Source organism: Lissotriton vulgaris, chromosome 3_1, assembly GCF_964263255.1.
Source record: "Lissotriton vulgaris chromosome 3_1, aLisVul1.2, whole genome shotgun sequence".
Lineage (NCBI taxonomy): Eukaryota > Metazoa > Chordata > Amphibia > Caudata > Salamandridae > Lissotriton > Lissotriton vulgaris.
The window spans coordinates 670,320,197-670,340,540 of record NC_141689.1 but is presented as its reverse complement, the minus strand read 5'-3'; the positions used below and the strand labels follow the sequence as shown (position 1 = coordinate 670,340,540).

At 46.1% G+C, this 20,344-nt stretch overlaps 1 protein-coding gene across 17 annotated transcripts in view; it reads right to left on the bottom strand.

Moving 5' to 3' along the window:
• The window catches only part of PPIP5K2 (diphosphoinositol pentakisphosphate kinase 2), a 1,400,407-nt gene that overhangs the window by 1,100,807 nt on the left and 279,256 nt on the right, over window positions 1–20,344 (bottom strand). For all 17 annotated transcript variants that reach the window (XM_086960990.1, XM_086960983.1, XM_086960987.1 and 14 more), the window contains exon 9: window positions 834–955. In XM_086960990.1, coding sequence (XP_086817116.1) covers window positions 834–955 — 122 coding nt within the window. The remainder of the gene's footprint in view (window positions 1–833; window positions 956–20,344) is intronic.

Genomic DNA, 20,344 nt, shown 5'->3' with positions numbered 1-20,344 from the left:
TGGAGGAACTAAATTCGCAGTCCTCGCTCCTGCGTTCTGGAACTCCCTTCCGACGGAACTCCGGATGACATCCTCCTAAATCGAGTTTCGGAAGGGTCTCAAAACTCTGCTCTTTTCCCAAGCTTACAAGGTCTGATCCCTCCCTGCTCCTGTTACCCCTCGCAGTCCAAAAGCGCCAAGAAACCGCGTGGTAGTAGAGCGCTATATAAATATTTTTAAATTCAAATTCTAAAGAGTAATATTCATCAGCAGTATGCATGTCTCCCCATCTCCATGAGTGAGCAAGCATCTGCACCACTACAAAACACCATCCCCAGTCGCTCAATTTGATAGTGTTCTGGTAGTTGTACCCACGCTGACCGCCACATTTAGCTCTAGCAGCTATATTGATGACCTCGGAACCTGTACGCAGGACTCTAACCAAGACTGTGATTAATGACTTAAATCATAGCGACATTTAGGGCAAATCTCTATCTTCCTGTGATACAAACTGCAAATATATGTGAGCTAAGCAAGGAAAAACGTTGTACGGTATGTTGTATTGTTCTGCAACAGCCACGTGGCCTCACTTCACTACTAATTAGCTCACTTTTCTGCAATTCTTTCCCTACTAGCCTCACACATGCACCCACTTTTTGCGCTGTACCTCATGTTTAAAATCAAAGCTAAAATAAAAGTGCTCATTTATGGTGCATATGTTACATATACAATTAACATTTGTATAAATACTTAACTCTGAACTGGTCAGGCCATGCTGTATATCGTAGTTCACAATACAATATACCACAGTAAGAATTTACTTTCAGTTTCAATTACAAGGCAGCGATTCTCACCCAAGTATTTTTGCGCAGTCATCGTAGTATTTCATGGAGTTTTTGACAAAGCTGAAGCCATTTACATCGCAGACATAGGACTGACCACTCGCTCGCAATAAATCAAAACCACAAACAGTTTGCTGTTGGCACAAAACAAATATTGTTGTTAAACAAGAGAAGGTTGCAGATGAGTTTCAGATCGTTGCTTTTATGCAAACATTTTAAAAACAGATTTTTTTTTAGGAGGCCGGTAGGTAACATTGAATAATCCACTTTTGCTTACATGCATATGTATATCCCTGTCCTTTACTGTCACGGAAGCGGACAAAATATTAAGCCTCACGTTTTCATATAAACATGAATGAAATCTTGAGTGACACTACCTTTCCTGATGACTGTAAGAAGTGTGGTCGCTGCGCTATATTTAATTCCCAAGAACATTCAGTCTTTGTGGTGCCATAAGTAGCTCACAGATTCCATTAGTTGTGCGAATTACTCTGAAATATTTTTTAAATATATTTTCCACTTAATGAGAGTCAATGTCAATGTCATAATGCTTTTATATAGCGCACTTATCACCAAAAGAGGTCTCAAGGCGCTTTGCAGAAGAAAGGCATCAACCTACCAGAGCGGAGAAACGTCGCGGGGGAGTCTTTATTTGGGAAAGAGCCACGTTTTCAAGCTCTTACGGAACTCCAGATGATTGGAGAGGGACAGGAGATGTGTTGGCAACTTATTCCAAAGTTGAGGGGCCACATATGAAAAGGACCGACATCCATTCCTGGACGTCCGAGATCTAGGCTGGGACAGCAAGAACTTCTCGCTAGAGCGAAGAGCTCTAGACTGGGTATACCAGACTAGTTTTTTAGCTAAATAGGAGGGGCCAGTGCCATGAAGGAGTTTATGGGGTAAACTCAAGATTTTAAAATGGCATCTTTGACGCACAGGTAGCCAGCCAGTGCAGCTTTTTGAGGCTGGTTTTGGAGGCAGACCTAGGAGGCAAACCCAACACTAGTCTCGCAGCCGTACTCTGGAGGGTTTGCAACTTGGTCAGCAGACTCATTTATGGAGGCAAACATCGCATTTCCATAATCAAGCCTGCTGACTATCAATCCCTGAACCAAAGGCTTTCTGTTTTCGGGTGGAAGCCATTTAAAGATTTTTCGCAATTGCCGTAGTATTCCGAAACAAGTTCTGGATACTTGATTGACATGTGCTTTCATAGAGAGAGCACTGTCAAGCATGATGCCTAAATCTCATACAACTTCTTTAGGTTCCAGGCAAGGCCCTAGATCATGAGGCCACCAATCCGGAGACCAGATAGTCTTGGCCTTACCAAATAACAGAATTTCGGTCTTACTGCAGCTGAGTTGAAGTCTGTTTTCACTCATCCAATAGTTGATATGAACCATGCATTGTTTAAATCTAGTGCAGGTTTCCAGGAATTTGGGACTGCAGGTGATAAGCACCTGCATATCGTCTGCGTAAGACACCGTGGTAAAGCCGTAGGATTTTATAATGTGGGCCAGGGGAGAAAGATGGAGATTAAATAATAAAGGGCTGAGAATCGACCCCTGTGGAACCCCCACAGAAAGAGGGATGTTTACGGATGCATGGGAGTTCTTCTTGACATAGGAATGACGGTCCTTGAGATAATCCACGAACCAGGCCAGGGCGTTGCCTCTGACACCAATCTCCCACAACCGATGTTTCAAAATGCTGTGAGAGATGGTGTCGAAGGCAGAGGAAAGGTCCAATAAGACCAAAATGGCTGATTCGCCTCTGTCCAGGGAGAGTCGGATGTTATCCACTATCTCAATCACTGCGGTTTCAGTGCCATGGGCGGCACGGAAACCTGACTGCGAAGGATCAAAAAGTGTATGTGTTTCAATATAAGAAGAAACACGTTTGTTGACTAAGTATTCAAGGACATTCCCAAAGTAAGGCAGTAGAGATATTGGTTTGTAATTAGACAAGATAGAGGGATCACTGTTGGGCTTTTTGAGGATCGGCCTGACCGGAGTGAAGAAACTATCAGCTCAAATCATGGATAAAAGAACTCTGGACCTCATGTACTAACGGTTTTAGCCAGGTGTGGCCGGCACGGATTGGAGGTGGCGAGGCACGGGTGTAAAAAAAAAAAAAAACTCCTCAATATCCTTGTGACTATGATCATCATCAACTGATCTTACTGAATCCAAATGTAATGGATAGGTCAGTACATCTTCCGGTGCTCCTCTTCAATCACTCACTAAGCATTAGCAATTGAGGAATGGTAATCAGCAATTAAACAAAACTGCAATTTTCTGTGTACTACATATTAACAGATTTAGAAAAAATGTGCGCGCCCTTGCAACCAACTGAAAACTGAATTAGACTCCAGGATTCCTTCAACACCACTACAAAAAGTAATTGTCAACTTTCACACATATTTAAAACAATACACAATAAAAGCACAACCCTTCATCTTACTGTATACCCATTAATTCTCTCACAGCAAATTAGACACAAAACAAACTGGGCAAACACATTTACAAATCAACATGACAGAAGGGGAAAACATTAGGTTACTTAGAAGGCTTATCCATTCAGCAATACCTACTTTTCCGCAGCCACCATCAAAGATGCTCCCAAAAGAAGCAAATCTCTATCCAAAGTTGTAAAGACATAAAAATAGCTCCCTTCAAGAACAACACATTCAACAGTAAAAGAACAAATGCAATACCCTCAAGAAAGTCTTACAGAGCAACAAAATAACATTATTAGGCCTCACATTGTCGACAACATTCAGTCATCATATCAATCTCCCCCGCACCATAAATGTAGATGAGCCACTGTCAAATGCTATCCTCACCAGCCTCAAAACTACTACCTATGACAGCATGCTTCCCTCAGCCATCCTGAAATCCACTGCATGAAAGGCACTCAATACAGCAAAATGATTAACACCTCTCTCAAGCAACACGATTTTTCAGGCTTCTTTAAACAGAACAAATCATACCACTGCTACAATAAAATGGAAAAGCTCAACAAAGAACCATCATACACTGTGAACTGTTGATCCATCATCTACCTGCCCTTCTCTGGGAAATAGAATGGAGAAAGGGGTAGCCACCAAAACATGACATCTGGACACCAGCTACCACTTACAAAACTACAGTAGAGACTGCCACCCTCCATGCTGAAGATGATACCCTCCGCTATGTTAACAAAAGTGGGCCTTACACCCACGCACAATTTGACTTAATCGCTTAAAAATGTATTTTTTTTTTAAAATGTTCTCATCAGAATCTACTCCAAACAAATGGAACTTGCTCAAAACAGATTCATCTATAGCAATGAATGCACAAAAAAGTCCCCTGGGTATAAATTTAGAAGAAAGAAAAGGAAAAGACTGCTGGAGTATCCCTTTTACAAGACGTTTCTCCTCACCCACCCGAAGGTGGAATGCTTCATCATAGGGAACCTCCTTGCACTGTGAACCTAGTTACAGTGCGGGCTATGATCTATAGCAATGCCAATCAATGTCAGTTCGAGATAAATATTGCCAGAGTACTCTATGTAGTCACAGATCCTTACTCTATACAGTAATCTTCAATCTATGCAAGAAGACCCTTCGAAACCTGTTAGCCAGCCAAAGCTTCAAGATTGGGCAATATGCTAAATACACTCAAAGGTGCCTCCGATACCCTACAAGCAAAAACAACCAACCACCTCTGAGACTGAAAGGCCATTATCAAATATGGATGGCAAGAGCCTACTAAAGCAAAAATCATACCCAGGCACAACGAGTCCCCATACTCCATCTGAGGGAAATAACACAGATAAAGATTCCCAGATTGATTCATTGGAGAAATGTTAGTTTGCGGCGTGTGGCTGGCGGCACGTGTGGGGGCGCCCCTTCCTTGGCCACGAAAGGAGCGAAAGTCACCCGTTTGCTGGCGCGGGGCCGAGAGGCCCAAGGACTTGGCCGTAGCCCTGGAGCCCTTAAAGCGCTCAAGCGCGTGGTCTGCCTTGTCGCCAAAAAGGCGACGGCCATCAAACGGCATGTCCATCAGAGTGTTTTGGACATCTGCCAAGAAGTTGGCGGACCTCAACCAGGCGTGGCGTCTAACCGCCACCTTCGTTGCCATAGCTCTACCTAGTGAGTCGGTGGTATCCAGCCCACACCGGATGGAGTATTTTGCTGCATCCCGACCTTCCACAAGGGCTTGGCCGAGTTTGGCCCGTACCTCCAACGGACACTCTGGCAGCACTTCCGCAACCGTCTCCCACTGAGAGTGGGTGTAGCGGCCCAAGAGGCATGCGGTGTTGGAAGACCGCAGTCCCAGACTAAGGGAGGAGAAGATCTTTTTCCCGTACTGCTCGTACCTCTTGGATTCCCTGTCCGGCGGAGCCGACGGGAATGCGGTCTGGGAATTGGAGGCCTGGATGACCAGACTCTCGGGGGTGGGGTGGGTGGACAGGAAACATGGGTCGCCCGGGGCCGGGCGGTGGCGTCTGGCCACGTTCCTATCTGCGGGCGAACCCGTAGCGGGCCTGGACTAAGTGCCCAAAAGAACGTCGGTCAAGGCCTCATTAAAAGGCAGCAGAGGCTCGGCTGAGCTTGACTGCGGTTTAAGGACCTCAGTGAGGAGGTTAGTCCTCACCGCCGCGACGGGGAGCTCAAGGCCCAAGGCCTTGGCAGCCCTCATCAACACCACACTATAGGTTGCCCCCTCCTCCGAAGCCACGGTAGGAGGGGAGACAAAACCAGTGTCTGGAGAGGTGTCCAGGCCACTGGCCTCCCCAAGGTCTCCTGCCCAGTCCTCTTGAGACTGACACTCCTTGGGCAGAGGGTCCTCAGACCCCTCCCAATCCTCCTCATCACCCATCTCCTGATACTCAGGGTTTTCAATCAATGGGGCCGGTTCGTAGAAGTGAAAATCTCCAAACGGCGTCGAAAGCGGCGCCCAGCGGCGCCGTTCCGACGCCGGAACTGGAGCAAAGGAGGCATCGGGGCAGCGCCACCCGAGGACGGCGCCAGAGGTGACACCATATGGACCGACGCCGGGGGGTCGTAAGGTCCACTGGTGACGATCCAGAACCCGAAGAAGGTCCAGTGGGGTCCTGCGACACCGGGACCGCTTGACCTTGCGGCGGTGTCGGGACCGTGGGGCCCTGCCGCGCCGGGCCCGAAGGCGCCGGCGGCGCCTGGGCCGAAGCCCCTGACCCGCTAGGGGCCCCAGGCGGGTCCGCTGGGCCCGAAGGCGCCGCGGAGCCCGTCGGAGGAGAAAGGGACCTCATGGCCATGAGGAAGAGCTCGATCTCCTCCGGCGTCGCGTCTCACCCAGGGACCAAAGGGTGTGGGGCGGGTCGCGACGCCCACGACTCCGAAGGAGCCGCGTGGGCGGTGTCACCCGAACCCCCTGCCGCATCGCGCGACCGTCGGGGGGGAGTCAGAAGAGCGATGACGCCTCTTCGACTTCTTGTGCTTCTTACCCGACGACGACTTCGACCCGGAGGAGTGGTGCCGACTCCCGGAGCTGTGTTGGCTCCGTCCCCGCGACCTGTCCCTCGACCTCCCGTGGGACCGGGATCTCACGCGGCGCGGGGCCGACTGCCGGAGTTCGAGTCACCTGCGGGACCGCTCCCGCCTGGCTTTCTAAGAGAGGGCCCAGCAGTCGGAGCAGGCCTTGTCGTTGTGGTCGACGCCTAGACAAGTTAGGCACAGGTGGTGAGGATCCGTGACCGACATCGTGCGGTCGCAATCCTCGCAGTGCTTGAAACCAGGCATCCCTACGGCACCGATCGGAGTCGCAAGACTTCGAGAAATGATCAAAAATGATCCCAAAAAGTTAGTCAAAAATTGAGTAGGGTTACTGCTTTTTCCAGATCTGCGCTGGCTGGTGCGGAAAAAAGAAGAACTGACGTCAGCACGCGGAGGCGGCGTCTAAGTACTCCGACGACTTCATCACAGCGCCCACGACGCCAACGACGGGTGCGGAGCCGCAGACGACGCCTGCCGACACGCAAGGGTACTGCTACGCAAAAGTTTCCAGATCCAGTCTGACGCCTGGGGATATTCTAAGGTAAGGAATCAATCACTAACGTGTCTCTTTCAGATTTGCTTTTGTATTTCTGAAATGCTTTTAGGGCTAGGAATATCGCTAGCAACGCTAGTTGGTTGATATGCAGCCTTTTCTGTTTGTTTGTCCAGAGCCCCTGTACTGTGTATTAAAGGAGATGGGCTCCTCAGCCGGTCAGTGATGCGTCCGCTGTTAGTACTAGTTGTGGAACCAGCTCTTGGAACAGTCGCTCCTTGGAAAGGTTTTGTGGGTTCCACCACTGCAGAGAGTTGTGAGTGCGACTGCCTACCAACACAAGGTCTTTTAGTTGTCCTTCTTGGTTCAATTGCCGTGCTAGGCATTCCTGCAATGGGCGCATCTGAAGTCTGGCATGGGGGACAATGAATATGCAGGAGGCCATCATGCCTATGAGTTGCATGAAGACTTGAGCTGGCAAAGAGTGTTTTGGCAGGAATTTGCGAATGAGTGTCTGCATACTGGCTATCCTTGCTGAGTTTGGATATGCCTTTGCCACTGAGGTGTTTATGGTGGCTCCCAGGTACTGCTGTATGTGGGACGGTTGCAGATGTGATTTTGTGTAGTTGATTGAGAATCCCAAGCTGTGTAGCAGCTGGTTTTTCTCAGACGTGTGTGCTGCACATTGTTGGTACGATTTTGCTTGTATTAGCCAATCGTCCAGGTAAGGGTACACATGAAGTGCTGCCTCCTTAGATGTGCTGGCACTGTCGCTAAGCATTTTGTCAACACTCTTGGAGCCGTGGTAATCCCGAAAGGGCAAAACCTTGAATTGGTAGTGTTGACCTTCTATTGTGAACCTGAGGTATTTTCTGTGGGCTGGATGGATGGGTATGTGGAAATACGCATCTTTAAGGTCCAGTGTTGCTAGGAAATCCCCTTGCTGTAGCAACGGGAGCACTTGTTGTAATGTTATCATATGAAAATGCTCTGACAGTATGTATTGATTTAGGGGCCTGAGGTCCAATATGGGTCTGAGAGAGCCGCCCTTCTTGGGATAACGAAATATAGGGAGTATACTCCTGTCCCTTGCTGTTGGAAAGGGACTTGCTCTATGGCCCCCTTTTCTAGCATGCGGTTCACCTCTTGTTGTAAGAAGGTGATGTGTTCTCTGGACGATGTCTGGATGGTATGTTTGGTGGTGTAGAAGTCTGTTCTATGCAGTAGCCAGACTGGATAATTTCTCTCACCCACCTGTCTGTGGTAATTGTGTTCCAGATGGGTAGGAACTGTTGGAGTCTGCCTCTGGCCGGTGTTAGGTGGTCTGGAGGTAGTGTAAGACAGTCACTGTTTTGAGGCAGTGGAGGCTCTGGTGTTATTGCCTCCACGTCCTCTTCCCTTGGTATTGTTACCTCTGTAGCCTGCTCTGGTTGTGTTTTTGGTAAAGGAACTTTGTGTGTTCCCTTTATATGAGGCCGTTGTTTGTGAGGTATGTCCTTGTGTATTTGCCCTGTATGAGGAGCGAATAAAGGAGCCCTTTAGGTACTGAAATTGCAATGCCCCCATTGATTTTGCTGTCTCTGTGTCCTTTTTCATTTTATCCAAAATGGTGTCGACAGCAGGGCCAAACAGAAAGTCCTGATTAACAGGCTGGTTAGGGATAGTGGACTGTACCTCATTTTTAAAACCAGAAATACGCAGCCATGCATGTCTGCGGAGTAGGACGATTGTGTTGATTGACCTAGCTGCAGTGTCTGCTGCGTCAAGCGCGCATTTGATGGAGGCGTTTGTTATGAATTTTCCCTCTTGTATGAGATATTGGGCTTGTGCTTTGAAGGGCTCAGGTATGTGGTGCATTAGGGTCTCTAGCTGGTCGTAATGCGCCCTGTCGTTACGAGCCAGTAGGGCTTGTGCTGCTACTCTTTTCCCTGATGCCTCTAGTATTTTTGACTCTTTGTCTGGGGGAGGTGCCTTCAAGGTGGTTTGGGAGTTGGCTCTTTTACGTGCGTTGGCCACTACCAGTGAATCAAATGGTAACTGCCCTTTGATGTAAGTAGGGTCTGTAGGGGCTGCCCTATACTTTTTTTCTATTCTGGGGTTGATTACCCGTGCCCTGGCTGTATCCTTAAATATGTCAGGTGCATGTTTCAGAACTCCCTTTAACATGGGAAGTGTTTTGACACTTTTTCTGATGTAGGGAAGGTGTCAAACAAGAAGTCTTCCTCAACAGGGTCGTTATGCATATCCACGTTGTGGAACTGTCAAGCCCTGTCTATGAGCTGATTAAAAACTACGGTGTCATCAGTAGGTGACGGCTTAGTAGGATAAGAGGACATATCAGGGATGGGATGGGTGTTGTAAGGGTCAGTTGGCTCTTCCCATGGTTCCTGTGGTTCAGGGTCCTGTGGGAAGTCATATTGAGGCTGTGGCTCATCCCCTGTGTTACCTTCGTCGTCCCCGTGATGAGAGGGAGAATAAGGAATGTATGGATTAAAAGGAGTAGTAGGCATGATAGGTTGAAAAGGAATGAAGGGTCTAGAAGGAGAAGTCCCAAAGTTCTTTTTCTTCAGTGGAATAGGGGACTGACGTTCAAAGTCCAAAGGCCTCTTTTTCCTATGCAGGATAGTAACTTTACCAGTATCTGGGTTATTATATAATTTTTGCTTGGTCGTCAGAGGGATCTGGGTGGAAGAGTTCTTCCTCAACAGTCCTGGGTTGGGTGTTTGGCTTATCGACGACTTTTGGTTTAGCAGCCGATTTTTTCGGCAGAGTGTCCTTTCCCGAGTCGATTGTCTTTTTTAGATCGACTGGTGTCTTCGGAGCCGGTGTCTTCGGGCCGATGGGTCGGTCTGGCTTCAACGCGGGCTTAGGTACGGCGCCTTTTGCCGGGTCAACGTTTTTTGGTGCTGAAGGCTTGTTTGGGTCGGCGACCTTCTTTGGTTCGGCGCCCTTAGGTTGCATGGCCTTGTTCGGTTGGACAACAGCTTTTGGCTCGACAAGTTTGGGCTGCACGGCCTTCTTGGGGTCGACAGTCTTTTTCGGCTCGACGCTCTTTGGCTGTGCAGCCGTTTTCGGATTGACGCCCTTCGGGTTGACGACCTTCTTTGGCTCTGGAACCTTCTTTGGGACGATGTTACTGGGCCCTGGTGATTCAGAAGATTTCGGTTTCAGTTTCGGAGCCGAGCCGGATGACGGGGCAAGCAAAACTTTTTTATGATCTTGGCTAAGGCCTTTTGGCGATGCCTTGACCGGAGCCGTTGTTAACGTTGTAGATTGTGTCGGGGGCAGGGTACTCCCGATTTGCCCCGGTGGGATCTCGTCGTCTGAGTCCTAGTAGTCCTCTACGGTGACGATCTCTAGGTCCGAGTCTGGCGCTTCTTGTAGCTCCTGGTCATCATCAAAGATGTTGTCTGGGTCTGGTGCCTGTCGCTGCATTTCTTGCCTGGTGGCACGTCGGTTGTGCACAGGCTGGACAGCTTTCCTCTTTATGGTCTGGGGAAAGGCATTTGTTGCATACTGAGTGCTTACCAGTATGTGGGAACTTGAAGTGGCATTGCGGGCCCCTTTTAAACGGGCTTCTTTCCATCGATGGTCGGCTCACGTGGCGTCGAAAAGCCCCACTGGCCCGCGTCAATGACCGCTTGGAGATGGAAGGCTGGATCGAGTAGAGAGGTACCGAGCCAGAACAATACCTTCGAATCGAAGGCCTTTTGGCCTTTAGAAAAGTTTTGTTTTTGATTCCAAAGTTGGAGTATAGGAGTTTGCATCCGAACCCAATGGCGGAAAAAAACAATCTGAGGATGGAGAGGATGCCCATAAGCACAGTAGTCCAGGGGAGGAGTCACATATCTTGTGATACTTCGAAGACTCTTCCAAGACAACAAGTTCAATCATCCGGACCCAACACTAGGCGGCGATCTATGCACAAGATATGAATTCAGCAGCCCAAATGCCTCGAACATACCTTTATGCTATCTTTGGAACCAGAAAAATGTTCTCGGGATGTTGTGAAACCAATTAGAGGCTTTAGTACACATAGTGTGGTGAATTGAATTTCGAATACATGTAGAAAAAAAACATATGTACATAATTTTTTGCATACTAATCAAGACTTTGTATCAGTGTAAGATGATCCCAAAATAGCAAAACACTGAAGGCAGCTGAGAGGCATGACCAAATCAAAAGATGAAGTTGGCATCACCAAACCATGAACAACGAAATTAGGATAGACAAAATACAAAACACTATCAGGCAAGCAATAACAGGGAAAGGGTTCCTTGGTACGAATGTTCAGAATTCAATTATCTAAATTTTATAAGATTTGCATACAAGGGTGTGCTCTTTGGATGCTGCCCATAAAGAGCCAAAGAGCAAAATTAGTTTTCACCGACTATAAAAAACATTTATAAAATTGCTTCCAAAATAAGACCAAACCATCGAGCAATTGGAAAATCATCTTACTGGGTAAAAACATGAATGCAGATAAATAAATAAGTTACTTACCTGTAACTATAGTTCTCCAGTATTGGAAGCTTTCATTGATTTTCATGCTTGAATAATTCCTCGTTCTCATGATAGGAGTCCCCGGTACTTTAAAATAGTAGTAATAGTAGTAGTAGCAGCAAGAGTAGTAGTAGACTGATAGGTATAGACTAGAAAAGGCCTAGGTCTCTTATTTTATAAACCTATCTTAGTCATTATTAAAAAGTGACCAAACTTTGCCTTAAGCAGTCAGCATGAATTACCCTCTAGAACACTCCAGAGAGAAGCTAAGTACCTCAGATTTTCGAGCACTAATGCTAAAGTTAATGTGCTGAGATAGACAAAGGTGAACTTCCCCCGGGAAGGAGGGTGGGTCGCATGTGAATCTATGAAAGCTTTCAATATTGGAGAACTATAGTTACAGGTAAGTAACTTATTTCTTACTCCAGTATTTGAACTTTCATAGATTCGCATGCTTGAATCAAAATAGCAAGCAGTTGAGTAGCACATTTACCGTAGCCTTGACCCGCTTAACAGGAATATGCATCAATAAAACCTACCGTCTTGTCGATTAGAACTGCTGAATCCAAGCAGTAGTGTTGAGTAAATATGTGTCTATTCTTCCAGGCTGCTGCTGGCAAATCTCATGAAGTGACACTTGTGCAAATAATGCTGCTGACGTAAACACAGCCCTTGTGGAGTGGGCTCGGACTTTTGAAGACATATGTCTGCCTGATTTGTGAAGCAGAATTGTGTGGCACTTGCAATCCATCTAGAATTACTCTGCTTAAAGAGCAGGAAACCTTTCCTTGGCGCACTGTATGCAACAAATAATTGAGAAGTCTTGCGAAAAGCTTTTCTCCAATGCAACGCCTGACATCCAACGAGTGAAGAGCCCTCTCTGCAGGCGTTGATGGATTCAGGAAGAAAGTCTTTAGTACCACAGGTTCATTAAGGTGGAAATCAGATGAAACCTTGGGTATACATTTCGTATTTGTGCGGAGGAGAATTCCGTCCATTTTAAATTGCAAGATGGGTCCTCTATAACAAAAGCCGGAATTTCACTGACCCGTCTGGCTGAGGTCAGGGCAAGAAGTAAAGCCAACATCAATGACAGGAACTTGATCTCTGCTGAGTGAATTGGTTCGAAAGGGGGTTTCATCAATTGCGAAAGAAAAGATTTCAGCTTCCAGGCCGGAGGTGGAGGCCTTATAAAATGAAAAACTCGAAACAGTCCTTTGAGGAACTCTGATTATTCTGGAAGACCACAGAGGTGGAGACGAAAGAGATCTTCTGTAATGGGAAATTGCAGCTAAGTGAACCTTTACTGATCTATGTGCCAAGCTTGATTTCGCTAGCTGCAAAAGGTAAGGTAAGACCTGCTCTGGAGAGGAAGACAGCAGATGTATACTTGGCACAAGATGCAGAAACGCTTCCATTTGAGACTGTACTTTTTGTTGGTACTGTCCGCCCAAGCTCTGGCTAAGATATCTCAACATTCCCCGGAAATGTTCAAGTGCTGAAACACTTTGAATTCAGGAGCTATGCCGATAAGTGTAGGTTACTTGGATCCTGGTGTAGGATCCGCCCCAGGTTCATAATTAGAAGATTGGGAAACACTGGAAGTCGGAAGCGTGAGACCAGTGATCGAAGAAGCAGTTCTGTGTACCAGTGTGGGTGTGATCTTGCTGGAGCAATGAGGATCTGTTTGCATGGCTCGATCTTCATCTTTCTCAGGACTCTTGGAAGAAGAGGAATGGGAGGAAAAGCGTAAGCAAAGATGCCAGACCAAGCAATTGAAAAAGCATTCCCCCATGACCCCTGTTGGTGATGCCAACTTGCATAGTACCAGAATTTGCAGTTCTGGGGAGTTGCGAATAGGTCCAATTCTGGTGTGCCCCAGCATATGAAGATGTTGTGCAGGGTTTGCTGGTGCATTTCGCATTCGTGGCACGTCGTGTTGATCCCGCTGTGTGTGTCTGAAATTGTGTTCTGACGTCCCGGAACTAGCTCTGCTCGGAGGCAGAGTCTGTGAACCACAACTTATTACTACAACTTCTGAACTTCCCTGAAAAGCTGGAGAGATCTCATGCCACCCGGTTTGTTTATATAGTGCACTGTGGTGGTTTTGTCCATACAGAAGACCACTGACGAGTGCTGAATCCTGGGAAGAAAAGCATGGAGGGCTAGATGTACTGCTTTTAATTCCAATAGATTTATTTGGGATTGACTAAGTCCGATGCCACTTGCCGCTCACTTGAAGGTCTTGGAGATAAGCTCCCCATCCCTCTCGTGACACATCCGTGGTTATCACGAAAGCTGCTGCTATGTGTCGAATAGACAGCCCTACTGAAAGATGGGTTTTGTCTTCCCACCACTCCAATGCCTTTAGCATGCGTGAAGTTATCCTGATGATGTTGAAAGAGCTTCTGGACTGTGCCTACTGCTTGTCCAGTTCCTCCTGCATGGGTCGCATTTTGAGGCAACAGCGTGGGATTAGCTGTATGCATGATAACATCATTCCCAAGAAAGACTTGAACAGTCGGACGGAAAGACTTTTCTTCTAATAGATTTTGTGAGCATGAGAAGCTGATGTTTGGCGTTCCTCCGCAGGATAAGTCATTAAGCACACCGTGTTTAACTTGGCTCCCAGAAACACAGTGGTTTGCGATGGGCTCTGTCTGGATTTTTGCAGATTGAGAGTGAGACCCAGCTGTCGGAAGAGAACTGTGTAAGTCTTTGTAGACACTTAAGCTGCCGATTTGGAAGGTGCCTTTACCCGCTCCGCTGCGACCGGAATTCCCTCGCGGTGCTGGGAAATCAGACGAGTGCGTGGTTCGGACGGCCCCCGGCTGTCCGAGGCATCGAAGCCGTCATCAGCCAGTCATCCAGATATGGGAAGACTTGATATTGATGCTGCCTGAGAAATGCTGCAACTGGAGCAAGGCACTTCATAAAAATTCTGGGCGCAGATTTGAGTCTGAAGGGGAGTACTTTGAACTGAAGTAGCGACCGGCAACCAAAAACCTCAGGTATTTCCTGCACCTTGGATGAACAGGTGTGTGGAAATAAGCATCGTGGAGGTCTAATGCGGTCATTAAATCGCACTGGTTTCTGAATTTAAGACCCTCCTGCAATGTGATCACCCAAAATGATTGTTTTTTCTGGTAGACATTGGAGCTTCTGAGGTCTAAAATTGGTCGCCATTGCCTTAGCTTCTTTCTAAATAAAAAGAAACAGGAGTAGAAACCTCTGCCCTTGTGGGAGACTGGCAGTTTCTCTATTGCCCCTTTTTAGAGAATGACTGACCTCTTCTTGAACAACTTTGAGATGCTTTTGGTGGAAGGGTTGATGGCTGTTTTTTCGATAAACTCCAGTGTATGTCCAAATTGCGCAAGGCGAAGAACACACCAGTCTGTGATAATATTTTTCCATTGGTGAAGGCGATTGGACATCTTGCATGCGAGACACAAGGCTTTTGATTGGAGAAATTGAGGAGAATGCGGCAGGGGTATAGGAGCCGGAGCCTGTACCATATCATTGTCGACGGGCAACATCCTTGCCCGCCTATGCTGATTTTCCTGTTTAATCTGACATATGATGTCTAAGTAGGTTGTCTTTGTTGGAAATGGGAATGGTAAGATTGAGTATTTGAGGAGGTAACGGTATTGTTGATACCCACCCCTATAAGAAGGCTGCACTTTCCCTCTGGACCGCCAAAAAGTAGTTTTCCTGAAATGCAGCGTCCCCAAAGACTTGGCGGCGTCCGTGTCCACCTTTACTGTTTTAAGGGCTTCCTCCACCTGTAGTGTAGTTCCTATATTCCCGATAGGCTCTGCGCATTGGAATAACAAACAGCAGTGTAGACGTAGAACTGAGGTCATCTAGGTCTCTACTGACTATGTTAGACTTAATTAGTTTTGCCAGCTAGCTCAGAGGTCACTAGAAACTTTCTCGAATGATTAGGAAGGGGTTAACTTCCCTGATTTAGACAAGAAGGGATTAGCTTCTGACAACCATATAACATGACAACTTTGCTCCCTCAGAATAAGGAGTATATCTCCAGAGTCGTGTGACAGCTATTTCACTCAATCAATCGTGCAGGCTTATTTTCGCCAGAGTGCAGAGAAAATAGAGAGACGGGCGTTTTCAATAAAAGGTGTAATTTTATTGAGCAGTCTTCTTTCTCATGCAAGAGAAATGAATTGCCAAAATTGCAATACATATCAATACATATCATGAAGTAAAGTGCGTACAGTAAAAGGAGTATTATGAAATAATACTGTAAAAGCATTGATATGGTTTCTTAGCCATATGATACTTTAAAACGGATAAAATATTTACATACATAAAAACATTGACTAACAAACTCAACTGGTGCTTCTAAGATACGCCTACCCCGGTGTACCTGACCTAAGCCTAATACGTGGGAAGGAGTAAGTAAGTTGCAGTTTTAAGTTAAGTTGGGTTTTTGCCAAGAATCTGAATTAAGAATTCTCTTTAAGGTTTTAATCAGCTCCGTACCTTGGTTATAGAATGAAGGAGGTCTTGTATCTCGTTCTCAGGACTCGATCTCCCAGTGACCCGCAAGGGTGACTGGAAACACCGGAGCTGGATTTCTCGGCGTGAGAGAAGGCAGCTTCTTTCCCGGTGTCTCAAAGGGAGGGACGGCTTCCTTCGGATCTCGCATCAGCTGGGCTTCGGATAAGTAGATAGCCGCTCTGCTCCACACCACCGTGTGTTGCTGAAGGCAAGTGTTGGTATATTTATACCTGGAAGGTGCCGTTTTTGACGTAAGGTTGGACATAAGACGTCAATTGAAGATGTCACTAGGAACTGGCCGTTCATTTAGTGCTCGCAGGAGTTCTATGACAAATCAAAAAAAGCATGGGGAATTCCCAGGTTGCTGGAAGTTTGGTTTGTTGAAAGAACTCGTTGTGCTCTCTAGGAGTCTAAGGAAGTAGCCTTGCCGTATTTGGGCTGCATGGGCTATGACTAAATATGGGTATGACTCTTATGCCTTTATAAGGACATGATTTATTAGAACCATATGAGGGCATAAATCTGGAATATTTAATTAGGGTCCGAGATACATTCACAACACCCACTCCACGTATAATGTCCATCATTACTAAATACTAAGCAATATATAAACATATAGGTATGCATGTGTTTTCCAGCCCACCCCAAAATACAATAGATGCATTTGAAATGGTATAGATACACGAAAATGCGTATTATAATGTACGCTTTCAAGCAGAGTTATCATTCAGGAAATGCAAATATAAATATTGGCTGAATGAATTGCGAAAATTACATTTATGAAATGGCTCTGAATACAGAAAAAAGGTTGAGACCATTTCATCACATAGTTATACAAGATTGTACATATGCTAGAGGCTGATTCAAAATATTGTCTCTAGAGTCTCTAAAAATAGAAGTTCTGTTCTCTAAGAATAGTTCTACTTTAAGCAGAGTACCATGTGCCAAAAAAATGGTAAATATTTTATAAATTTGGGAAAAATAATTTCGCACTGGGGAAGGGAGAAAAAAATAGTTCCACTGTTTTTTTTAGAGTTCTGTTTATCAAAACTGAAGGCCGAATTCAGAGTTCAGGGAACGCTGTGAGCTCGCTTTTTCAAATATTATTCTCGTTGTTAGGGGAGAACATTACTTCTGATAGGCCGGCAAAAAATGCGTCTACAACAGTGGGTGAAAGTTGGGCCAACTCCGAAAAGGTGGAAATAGTGCATATGTGCGATGCATTGCCATCATCGATGTCAGGATCAGCAATGTTCACAGAAGGTTGTACCTGTGTGGTGCCGCTTTCATCTCATACCTCACTGCCACCTAATCATAATGGTGAAGTCTCAACGAATGCCGCCATCAGAATAGGTAGCCGCTGGGGACAACACGTTGCATGAGTCGTTACAGGACAAAGCAAAGCATCGATATCCATTGGTACTGCTGATGGTAGTGTAAGACAAACGTCCAACACGCATTCTTCTCCACATAGCAGACATCGAAGCACAGGTAAGATGCAATTTTGCCAAATTGATCTGAATGAAAGAAACCAGGTAGTATTCAGATCTCTTAGCCGGGCCAATCCGAGGACTTTAGTGATACATTCTCGGTATCGTATTGCTAGGATCGTTTCTTACATCGTAGCCAGAGTTTTGTCTGTGACTTGGCTTGCCATATCGGAGCAGAAGGAACAAAAATAAAATTCCTGCTACGAGTCCCAAAATAAGAGGCAGGCCACCGAAGAGCGAATGCACAAAATTCGGGAAGATGCCAAGAGCTGCTTCGAAGGGTGTTAGCAGTCCCGAAAAAATTGTCTTAAATACATGTGCGATGCCACTGGTATCTGACATGTTTAAGATTTGACTTAACATTTCTACGAAATGTACGGGGCAATTTGTCGATAATAGGGTATTATCTCTGCCGCTGTCCTTGCAACTTGCAGGTCATACGTCTCTTTGGACGAGGTTAAAGGCACAGTTGTCTGTAAAAGAATAGACTTCATTCTGCTTAAAGTATCAATTTGAATAGAAGAGATATTCACATAAGGCCATATTGCCACCTCTATGTCTGGATTGCTGTTTCGAAATAATACTTGCATACAGCTAATGACCCTGGATGTTACAGTTACGAGATAGGCTTTTCCTGGCACCATGCCACAGCAGCTGTGGTCACTTATTAGAACGTAGCTACCGTTGGATAGTTGTCTGAAAAATGGCTCTATCTGTGTAGTAGGGGTGCCCTCACTGCCCTGCAGATGACATGAAAGGTTGTTTGATGAACCTTCGCAGGCCCCATGCAAGTTAATACCTTGACACAGGAGTGTACTGCTTAGTGATTTTTTACAATTATTACCACTAAGAAATACCTCTTTTTTCCCTTCACTGTAACATTTGTGTGTATAAGGTAAATTCCAGGTCGATTTGATGTATCCTTCACCCAACCTTTCATACAGGCCTGCTGGTATATACTTTTGGCAGTATTGAAACTGAAAAGTTGTTATCGGGATTGTAATGGTGCCATGTATTATCCATTCAATGACAGGTCTTTCGGACATTGTCAATGGTAATCTCTCAAGTTTTTCAATGCTCAGTATCGTATAGTCTGCTCCTTTTTGTGCCAAACTGATTTGTTTATCAGTAAGGTTAAAGATAGAAAATAATGACGTTGTGTTGATTAAACGCCATGGCACATAGCCTGAACGCAGGTTTTGCAACGTCCAGCCTAGCTGTACAATAGAACGTAATTGGGACTGGCCATGTTGTAACATTAGCATGTCCTGCTCTATTATATCAATAGCAGATGATACAATGCTGTCCAATGAATAGATTCTGGAGGACAGAGTCGTTAACCCATTGTCCACTACAGAAAGTGATTTCTCCAAATTAATACGATCAATTTCTCGTATTTTTTCTGCAGTTTCAATTTGTTGTCTGATGGAGAGAAGATAGGCGTAGATGGATTTTTCTAACACCTTTGCGCTGCCTGGGAGATCATTGAATCAGGCTTAGGGTGACTTGTAAGACACGCTGGAGAGCCCTCTGGCGCTCTATATTTCTTATCTCACCTGGGAAGTACTGGAACTACAGAAGCCGGTGCCTTCATAACCTTAATCCCTTCTTGCCAGATATGGTCAATTATGGGTATCGATCTGACGGCCTTCCTTTCCTGTCCTTGAAATCATATAGGAAACAATCCAACTGATGGACCACCGTATGTAAATGAAAACGGTTAGCAGCCCTGTCCATAATATTATGGAATCCTCTGATATCTTCAGGAGGTGAATCCGAAGGAAGATGAAGTGGCGGTGAAGGAGTTTGCGCTACGTAATCATCCCACTCATCCTCTGGTGTAGAGGGCTCTGGAAACTCACCTTCTTCATGTTCCTCTTCCAACGTAAAAGGGTTGTCTCTTGGATGAGGAGGAGGAGGAGGAGGAAGTATGGGAGCTGGTGCCATTACCGGAGTAGCCGGAGGTGGAGGAACTGGTGCTTGCGGAGTTTCCTGCAGAGGTGGGGGAGGTATAACAACATCCTCCTGAGGAGGAAACCTTAGTTTATAGTCCGCCAACATGCTCTGAAGATCCATGATTAACTCTGGAGGGAATTGAGCATACTGCTGCCTGAGCTGTTCGAAATATTGCTGGTACTGCACTGGACGGGCAGAATAGTGATGGTAGTATTGATCCTCCTTGTCATATTCGTCATCATCCTTCTGATATTTAACGTGTAACTCTGAAGGACTACATGCAGCTCTAAACTGACCGTCCTCAACGTCTAACAGATGGCTAGGAGGAAGCGGAGACATTTTGGATGTCCTAAAGTGCTGTTGCACTGGTTGCTGAAATGGTGTTGATGGACCAGTATAACATACTGGATGTTTTATCGTTGACGGTGAAATTTTCGTTGTCAACGGTACTGTCACAGTCATAGGAAATGCTGTTGCCACATTTTCAGTCAATGATGGTATAGTCGTCGACAGTAGGGTTGTCTTCATCGACGGATCTGCAACTGTCGACAATGTCGTCGATGGCGTCGTCGACGACTGTTTCTTCATCGACGACGAGGTCTTCGGCGACGCATCGTTGCTGGTGTTGTCGTCAGCGGTGGTGGTATCGTTGATGTCGTCTTCGTCGACAGCTTCACTGTCAGGCTCGTCGACGATGTGGTCTTGATTATCGTCGACAGCAGAGTCGTCGACGACAAGGTCAGCGTTGACGGTATAAAACCTCCAGAACTCACCGTTGATATGGTAAACGCCGTCGACTATCTCGACGACGAGGTACTCACTGTGGTCGTCGTTGAAGTGGGAACAGGCGTTGATGGTGAACCTACGCCTGATGAAGACTTGTGGCCGCCTTTACCTTTAGAATGGCCAGAAGACTCTGGCTTTTCCTTAGATGTTCCTGGAATATGAGGGGATAGAAGCTCTGAGGAGATTTTAGGTTGTTTCTCCTTTTTAAGAGATTCTTTAGGCGCTTGAGAGGTTTTAGATTGTTTCTTCC